We start from the raw sequence: 10072 nt of genomic DNA on the forward strand, positions 1-10072 counted from the left end.
GAGAGAGAGAGAGAGAGAGAGAGAGAGAGAGAGAGAGAGAGAGAGAGAAAGAGCAAGCCTTGGGTATATTGAAGGAAGACATTTGGACAGGGAGCACTAGCTTTTGAGTTGAATGCTTAAGTAGTTTGTGAATTGGCATCAGAGTGGGAATAACCTACAGAAGCATACAGAAGTGAGTTTGTGGGAGTCTGGAATGAATGAAGAGGATTTTTGAGAGAGACAGATAGAGCTAGAGACAGACACAGAGACAGACGGGGAAGAGGGGCGGAGGGGATGGGGGGTGGGGGGGATAGGGAGGGGGAAAAGAGTGTGTGAGATAAGTGGAATAGCTTGTGCCCAAGCTAGTAAGCCTTGGCTGTGTATTGACCCTGACCCTGATCTAAGAATGCCTGATACGGGAGTTTTGGTTCTGGTGTACCCTCCATTTAATGAAATAAGCTGGCTGGAAAGGAAGAGTAGGAGGCTGCCCATCAGATTTGGCCTTGGCATTTCTGAGCTCCTTCTGGTTCTTACCACCTTCCCACCCCATAATTATCGAGCATTTTCCCCCCTCCTACCTCATCTCCTCCCACCGGAAAAGCAAAACAAAACGACGCAGCCCCCCTTCCCCCCCCCTACCAAATATACATACTCAAGCAAAACAAATACCCATGTTGGTTATGTCCAAATCTCACTCTGCAAATTCATCCATCTTTGACTGGAGGTTGGTAACATTCTTTATCAGACCTCTGGAATCATGGTTGGGTACTTTGTTAAACAGAAGTCTTAAGTCCTTCAAAGTTCTTTGTTTTTACAGTGTTGACATTATGGCATTGTTCTCTGCTCACTTCACTCTTCATCATAGGAGTTTTCCAAGTTTTCTCTAAACCACTTTCTTCATTTCTTACAGCATAGTAGTACCCAATACATTCATATACCATTTGTTTAGTTATTCCTCTATTGATTGGCAGTTTTTAGTTCTTTGCCACTACAAAAAGACTTGCTATAATTTTTTTTTAAACCCTTACCTTCCATCTTATCATTATATTGATTCTAAGGCAGAAGAGTGGTAAGGATTAGGCAGTGGGGGTTAAGTGACTTGTCCAGGGTCACATAGCTAGAAAGTGTCTGAGGCCATAAATTGTTTTATAGAATTTTTTTTTTACCTTTTCTTTGATTGCTTTGGGGTAGTATAAGACTTTTCCGTCTCGGAGTTAATACTGTATATTGGCTCCAAGGCAGAAAAGTGGTAAGGGTAGGCAATGGGGGTCAAGTGACTTGCCCAGGGTCACACAGCTGGGAAGTGTCTGGGGCCAGATTTGAACCTAGGACCTCCCATCTCTAGGCCTGGCTCTCAATCTACTGAGCTACCCAGCTGCCCCCAGTAGTATAACACCTGTAATGGTATTGCTATATCAAAGGATATGCTTGGTTAGTAACTTTTGGGACACAATTCCAAATGACTTTCTAAAATCGCTATGCCAATTCAAACTCCACTAATAATGCATCACTATGTCCGTTTTCACATAGACTTTCCCATGGCAACCCTTGTCACTTTCCTTTTTTGTTACCTTTGCCAGTCTGATGGGGATGAGATAGAACCTCAGAATTGCTTTAATTTATATTTCTCTAGTATTAGTGATTTGGATCACATTTTTTTCCTATGGCTATAAACAGCTTGATTTCTTCTCCCAAGAATTCCAAAATTGGATCTTATCATCTGTGTAAATGGAATTCCAAAAGAATATCTTGGATATGAGCCCTATATCAGAGAAAATTACAGAAAACATGTTTCCCCCATTTACTATTACCATTCTCACCCTAGATGTTTTAGATTTGTTTGTGCAATAACTTTTATGCTGTATATATTCAAAAGTGTGATCTCTTTATCCTTTGGTCATAAACTCTTTCTCTACCCATAGATAAAAAAAGGCAATTTCTTCCTTGTTCCTTTAATTTGTTTATGATGCAAACTTTTGTATCTAAGCCATGGATCCATTAGGAGCTTATCTGGTAGTGGTAGTTATAAAAACTTTAATTCTGCTAATCTGCTGTCCATAGTGAGTCCTCTACCTATTAGCTATGATCTTTGAGTTTGCTAAACACTGGACTACTAAGTTCATATTATATGCATAATCTATTCCATTGAACAACTATTTTTAAAATTGGTACCAAAGCATTTTGATGATTATTACTATCATACAATTCAAGATATGGTACTACTGCTAGGCTCCCTTCTTTCTTGTGGTTTTTTTCTATTATTTCCTTTAAATCAATCAATATTTTTTATGTTGTTACTATATGCTGGGCACTAAGCTAAGCACAAGAGATAAAAGAAGAGGTAAAGCCAGTCCTTGCCCCCAAGGACCTTTTGTTCTCCTAGCCAAATTATTTTATACTTTATATAGTTATTTTTTTTACATTTTTAAACCCTTAACTTCTGTGTATTGGCTCCTAGGTGGAAGAGTGGTAAGGGTGGGACTTTATATAGTTATTTTAATAGATTAATAGACTTTCTCTATCTTTTCCAGCTGGATTTTGCTGATGAGATATAGAAATGGTGATGATTCATGTAGGTCTATTTTATATCCTACAACTTTGTTGAAGTTATTATTTCAATTAATTTTTAGGTTGAATCTCTCAGGTTTTCCAAGTATACAGTCATAGCATCTGCAAAAAATGATTTTTTCTTCTTTGCCTATGCTTATTCCCTCCAGTTTCTTTTTCCTTGTCTTATTGCTAATGCTAATGCTAGAATTTCTGGTACTATATGAAATAGTGGTAGTGACAATGGATGTCCTTACTCCTGTTCTTACAAGGAAGGACTCTAGTTTATCCCCATGGCATATAATGATAATTCTTGGTTTTTTATATATTCTAATGTTAAGGAAGACCCATTTACTTCATTTTCTAGTACTTTTAACAGAAATGGATGTTGTATTTGGTCAAAACCTTTTTCTGTATCAGTTGACATGATCACATATTTGTTGTGGTTATTAGCATGGTGAATTATGCTTATTGTTGTATTTTACTCATTTTCAGTTGTCAGACTCTTTGTGACCTCATTTGCGATTTTCTTGGCCAACATATTGAAGTGATTTGCCATTTCCTTCTCTAGTTCATTATACAGATGAGGAAACTGAGGGCAAAAGGGCTAAGTGACTTGCATAGGGTCACACAGTAAGTATATGAGGCCAGATCTGAACTCAGGAAGATGAGTCTTCCTGACTCTAGATCCTGTATTCTACCCACACTGTACCACCTAGCTGCCCACTCAGCACCATTAGTCTATATTTAATGTAATCCATCTCTCTGCCCCTAATCCCCAGGCTCAATCATAGAACAACTTTCATAGGGCAGATGAGGCCAAGGAACTGCAACTCTGAGTGGTTCTATTTGATCTGATCAAAGACATGGCCTGATTACTGTCCTCCTGTGATCCCCAGCACAGATCCTAGTTTGGATCTAGGGTACATAGCTGCAGACTTGCCCATGGGAAGAGCTCTAGTAGACAGTTGCTGACTCCAGACTGTCAGGGAGCTGGAAGACTCAGCAGATTCAGAGACAGTGCTGCTTGCTTACACCTGCTCCGGGGTTCTGAGTCCTGCATTAGCTTTGGGGTCAGAGCAGCAGAACTACAGGCCTAATTATGTTCTAGGTCCAGGATTGAGTCCTCGATCTGCTCTGGGGTCAGAGTGACAGCATTGCTTAGCCTACCCTTCTTCCAGGTCTGGAGACTGATCCAAGTTTTTAGAGTGACCGACCAATCAATGATCTCTTAATCACTAATCTTATTATGATCAGTTCCTATGGACTCAATCACCTCTAAGCAAGACAACTCACAAATTAGTTTGTCCAGCCTTCATGTCTCTCCTGAACACCAGAGTTAACCACCAATTACCTACTGGATATTTCCACCTGGATATTCTAATGACCTCTCAAACTCAACATATCCAAAATGGCACAAGAACCTTTCTTCCTAAATCTCCCTTCCTTAACTGTTGAGGGCATCAGCATCCTCCCTAATGAGTCAGACTCATAATTTCAATCATTCTTGATCCTTACTTCTCCCTCATACTTCATATCCAATCAATTGACAAATTGCATTGATTCTGCCTCCATATCATCTCATCCATTCAATCCCTTCTCACTATTCCCATGGCCACCTTTCTTACTTGGGTCCTGGACTAGTAAAAGAATCTCCTAATTGATCTTGCTGTTCCTATTCTTTTCCTTTTCTAATTCATTTTTCACCGAGCTGTTAAATTATCTTACTTAGGGACGTCTGACCACACATATCACTGTTTGCTGCTCAAAAACCATCAATGGCTTCCTATTGCCCCCTAGGATAAAATTCAGTTTCTTGGGTATTGAAGGTGTTCCACATTATAGTTCCCCCCTACATTTCCAGTTGTATTTTAAATCACCACCCTTTTGTACATGATATGTTTCAGCAAAACTGTATTATACTAGTATCTGTTCCCCAGACATATTCCATTGGGCACTATATCTCTGCCTAAGTCTCTCCTCAATGACTAGAATATTCACCACCTTCATAAATTCTGTCTCAAAGCTGCTTCATCTTCCTTCCAAGCTCCCCTCTCCCTAGTGAGGCTATTCTTCCTCTGTGAAATCTTCCCTGATCTCCCCAGTTAGTACTACTCTCTTCTTCAGATTACTTTGTATTTATTTCTATATGTACATGTTACTTCTCTAGGTGGAATGTAGGCACCTTGAGGACAGTGATTTCCAACACTGCACAAAACAGGGATCCTAGGACTGTGATTTCACTAGTGCAGAGAACTTCTAATCGATAAATTCTTCTACCAATGAAGACTGGACACTATTCTGCAAACATTTTGCCACTGCAAATGGAAGCCTGAGGCATTACATGATTATGTGACTCATTCAGGGTCACAGATAGGATGGGGTGGTGGGATCAGGACCAAGGTCATCTGGACTTGAGACCAGCTTTTACATCTCCCTTACTTGCAGAGACAGCACAGAACTACTTCATGTTGATTGTACTATACTTCTCCCTAAACCTATTACTCTCCCTTTGTTTTCACAATTTCTGCCTTTGGCATCTTATTTGCCATTTCTAAAACCTGGATGTTCTCTTTGGTTCCACAATCAACTCTCACATTCAATAATTTCTCGTGCCATATTGATTCTGTGGTCACTACATATATATCCTACTTACATCCAGTCACTCTCCTCTATTCCCAATGCCAGCAACTCAGGCCCTTACCAATCTGGATTGTTAAAACAGCCTCCTGATAATTGATGAGCAATGATTAAGTGTGTCCTATGTGCCAGGCACTGTGCTAGGTGCTGCAGATACAAAGATAACCATGAAATTAGTCCATTTCCCAAAGGAGCATCCTTTGGATGAGAGATGTGTGCATAAATAAGCATATTCCAAATATTCACAAAATAAATATGTAAATTTGAGTTAACTTTGAAGGGAAGGCATTAGCAGCTGGGAATCAGCATAGGCCTTACAGAATCAGGTTCAAATCCTATTTCTTTCATTTACTACCCTTGTAATCTTAGCTAAATCCCTTAACTAGGGGCTTCAGTTTCCCTGACTGTAAAATAGGGAGTTGAGTCCCTTACAGCTCTGAATCTGTGATCCTAAGATCTCTTCTTACATTCTACCCACCCTTTATAGAGAGAGCAAGTTAATGCACTTTATACATTTATCTGATCATGACATTCTTTTAAAAAAAAATCTTCAGCAACTCCCTATAGGCCACTTGGACTCCTCTTCTGGGAACTGGAGGCACACACACTCTCTCTCTCTTTCCTCTCCCCCCTCCTGTCTGTCTGTCTGTCTCTTCCTCTCCTCTCTTCTAATTTTCATTCCTCCAAATGAAATTCTCCATTTTGCCTGCCTTTAAGACTCATCTCAAATCCTATCCCCTGCAATTTCCCTATCCCCACGGCTGGCATTCCCTTCAACCTAAGAGTATTTACTTCCTGCTTATTTCCATCTTGTCTCCCCATTAGATTATGACTCCTTTAAAGGTAGGAACTGTTTTGGCCTTTCTTGTTATCTTTAGGGCTTATCATACTATACCTTTACAAGTAGCAAAGTGTACTTGTTTTTGACCAACTTCTATGTCTGCCTTTTCCCTAGAGGAGATGCTCTGCAGAGGTGTTTAATAAATATTTGAACTGAATGTTTGTTTAATGCAAATTGATCACCTCTCCTTTGGACTGCAACAATGTTTCATACACACGCTTTTGAGTTCTCTGTTTCCAAACATATACCTCCCACTCCCCTCTTTACACCACAGAAGACAGAGGATTAAACAAATAAGTAGGAGGAGCACAATGTTACAGCAGTCATAGAAGCAGAGCTTCAGAGATCAAGACCAGTTGGTTCCTATAGCAACCCTTTGAGGTGCCACCAGTATTATTGTGTAAATCTGACTGCTCAGGATGGACTAGGTTTAAAGCTCTAATTGAATTTTGGACCTGCTTTGTATTCTGCCCCACATAAGCACCTTTAGTATATTAAATCCTAATTGTGTTGCTTGTCTTGTAATCTACTTTAATTTGGGGCAGGGCTATCATTTTTTTTTTTAATCCTAGATCCAAAAGACTTCTATTTCTTAACCGTCTTTCACTTTATTTTCTACAGTCCTCAGGAATGAAAATATACTTTGTCTCAGAAACAAGTTAACTTTTTTTTTTTGGTAATGAGTGTTTGCTAAGATATAGATATGCCTGATATAGATGCAATGATTGCTATAAATTTCTTCACATAAAATTCTTAAAAAAAAGAAACTCTTTACCTTTGGTCTTAGAATCAATACTAAGTGTCCTGCACTCTATCCATTATGCACCTTGCTGTCTTAAGTATCAATTCTAAGGCAGAAGAGCCATATGGGTGAGCCAATTGGGGTTAAGTGATTTGCCCAGGGTCACACAGCTAGGAAATATCTGAGGTCAAATTTGAACCCAGGTCCTCCAGACAGACTCCAGGTCTGGCTCTTTTATCTGGTGAGCTACCTAGCTGTTTCCTTATAAAATGCTTCTCCAAATCAGTTTTGTTTTTTTTTTAGGAATTATTTTGGGGGAATAAAGCTAGGCATCTCTATATGAATATTTTACAGTAAGCATTTCTCTTTTGTCTAAAATATGCATAATTCAAAATCATATTTTATTGTTTGGGGAAATGGATCTGGTTTAAAAAACAGAAAGTACTGTCATTCCTATTCCCAACCTCCATCTTCTTTGAGCTTTAATACTCTTACTCAACTAAAGGAAAGAGGATTGGACTACCAATGGGGAGGGGATTAATACCAGTTCTGCTTCTTCATCTATAAAATGGAAGATTATGGAAATGATCTTAGAGATGACTACATTTGAGATTTGGTTGGAAAGAACTTTCGGGTCAACTGTACCCCCCTCTAAATTAACTTGAGCAAGGTTCACACAAGGTAGCAGTTACAGGGGCAGGATTAGAACTCATGTTTTATGACTCCAAATCAAAGATTCTCCAGAATACCAAATGCCCAACATGTCCTATTTGATACATGTTTCATGAACAAGATTCTCCATCTCTCTGCTTTTTGTCTGGATGTCCCCTGTGCTGGAATGATCTCTTTCCTCTGTTCCAACTACTGACCTCCCTAGCTTCCTTTAAATCCCAACTAAAATCCCACTTTCTACTGAAAGCTTTCCCTAACCCCTCTTAATTCCAGTACCTTACCTCTGTTAATTATTTCCCATTTACCCTGTATATAGCTTGCTTTGTACACATTTTTATGTTTTTGCCTCCATTAGATTATTAACTTGAGGAGGGCAGGCAGGGACTGTCTTTTGCCCCTTTTTGTACCCCCATCCATTAGCACAGTGGCTGACACACAGTTGGTGCTTTATAAATGTTGATTGATTGCCTCCTGGATTATCTGCTTCTAAAAAGCAAGAGCCTGCTCAAACTAGCCAGGGAACTGATTATAAAAATTGCATTATGAACATTCATATCTCAAAAGCTACAAATCAGGGCTTGTTTTATTTTTGTTGATTGTCTAGACTTAAGAAAATGGAGAAAATGTTAATAACTCACGTTAAACTTATAAGTATATTATGCATGACTTTTTTTTTTTTAAGAAAGCTGGCTATTAAACATTTACCAGGACACTTGTGAGCTGCTCAAACATTCTATGATTCTTAACAAGCCAGGGGATCACAGGTCATTTAGAGGCTGTTTCCCTAGCACAGAAATCACTTCCAGTTCTTGACTAAGGGCACTAAAACCAGGAAGGAAATGCGGAATAAATCTGGAAATTGCCCCACTTCCCCAGAACACTTAGTGCTTTTTGAGTCCCATCCACCATCACTGTGTCCCCAACCCCTCCTCTCAAGAGGTGAGTGGGGGGGAGAAAATATCTGGAAGGTGGTGTTTGCTTCATGTGTCACATGAGTCACCACAGCCTTTGAGCTGGAAGTCAGGAACCTTAATAAGCACCTGCTGTGTAACAGGAACTGAGTTAAGTGCTGATACAAAGAAAGGCAAAATCAGTCCCAGTCCTCAAGAGGCTTACAGTTGAATGGAAGCGACTATGGACAAACAACATATACCGAAAAATGCCTCTGGTCCAACTCACGTTACACATGAAGAAACTTAGGCCAGAGAGGTGATTTACCCAAGTTCCACCAGTAGTAATTGGCAAACACTGACTTGTCCAAAGGAGTCTCAGTTTCTCTTCTTTGCAAAATGACAATGTCTGATTCAGCAGTGATTGCTCTAGATGGTTTCTTAGCAAACTGAGGCCTTTTAGTGACTTGTCCAAAAGGGCCTCAGTTTCTCTCCTCTGTAAAAGTTTCTGATTCAGAAGCTGGTTTTTAGTTAGCAAACATTTAACAGTTGCATAGTTTTGTGTTTAAACCCTTACCCCTTTGTCCTACAATCAATACTGTGTTCCAAGGCAAAAATGGTAAAGGTAGACGATGAGGATTAAGTGAATTGCCCGTGGTCCCACAGCTAGGAAGTGTCTGAGGCCAAATTTGAACCCAGGACCACCTAGCTACTCCCAGCTGCATTTAATAACAGCACCTACCTCCCAGGATTGTTGTGAGGATGAGATGAGGTAATATTTATAAAGTGCTTAGCACAGTGCTTGGCACATTACTAGTCGCAATATAAATGCTATTATTATTGTTATTGTTACTAAATTATTCCGGAGGAGTAAGACTGCCTAGGTGGCTCTCCAAGAATACTTTTATATTAAGTACTAATTATTAGAAGAGGCCAGAGTCCCTACTATTCTGATCCCCAGCGTCAGTTTCTCGAATCTGTAAAAAGGGCACAGGATGCTCCCTCGGAGTTGTTACTTGCCCCAGGCTCCCTCGTTTTGTAAATATAGGAATCAGAGGTTCGGATCCGGGGTGCTCTGTCCCCTCGTTCTCCGCCCCCCTCAGCCTCCCGTTCTCAGGGAATCCCCTTGGAATCTCCGATCTTTTACCTCGGCGGTGCACTTCGCAACCTGAAACGGGATCCCTTTGAATAGCCCCACCACCTTCAACTGGAGGATCGCAGGTGGCGGTAACTTCAGATCCGGGCAGGTAAAGCTTCCCTTGAACCTGCAGGGGGGCCGGTTCTCCATGACCCTTTCTCTCCCTAGCACCTGCCTCTCTACCAGCCTCCCGCCGGGCCTGGGATCTCCTTCGACTCACAACTCGTTCTCCAGGCCAGAAGACCAAACAGAGGGCCGTCCCCATAGCAACCGCGGCGCCTGGGGGCGCCCCCTCCCCTCGAAGGAAGCCGAAGGAGGCCGATTGTGATCCCTTTTCAGACAGCCCCATTCCGCCCCCCAGTGGTCGGGCGCCCTACCCACCCACCCTCACATGACACTTAGGAAGGTCCCCAAGGGGCGTTTATTCACACCGCCAACTTCCTATTTTGCTCTGCCATTCTCCTTTCCGGCCTGACAGAAGACCGGTTTCTTCTCGCGGGGAGACCCGCACTCCTTTCAGCAGAGTGTACTAGGAAGGGAAGGTTCGATAGACTGTTGCCTAGGTAACGCGGGGAGGCGAGGGGGCGGGGCCGGCGAGGGCAGCGCGAGGGCCCCTGGTTGGC

The 10072-nt window shown here is 41.2% G+C and overlaps 1 protein-coding gene across 1 annotated transcript in view; it reads right to left on the reverse strand.

Moving 5' to 3' along the window:
- PPIL6 (peptidylprolyl isomerase like 6) overlaps positions 1 to 9599 on the reverse strand; it is a 67431-nt gene extending 57832 nt beyond the window's left edge. The window contains exon 1 of the mRNA XM_044675406.1: positions 9459 to 9599. Within this exon, the coding sequence (XP_044531341.1) occupies positions 9459 to 9599 (141 nt within the window). The remainder of the gene's footprint in view (positions 1 to 9458) is intronic.
- Positions 9600 to 10072: the final 473 nt, after the last annotated feature.

This window comes from Gracilinanus agilis, chromosome 4 (assembly GCF_016433145.1).
Source record: "Gracilinanus agilis isolate LMUSP501 chromosome 4, AgileGrace, whole genome shotgun sequence".
In the NCBI taxonomy this organism is placed as follows: domain Eukaryota; kingdom Metazoa; phylum Chordata; class Mammalia; order Didelphimorphia; family Didelphidae; genus Gracilinanus; species Gracilinanus agilis.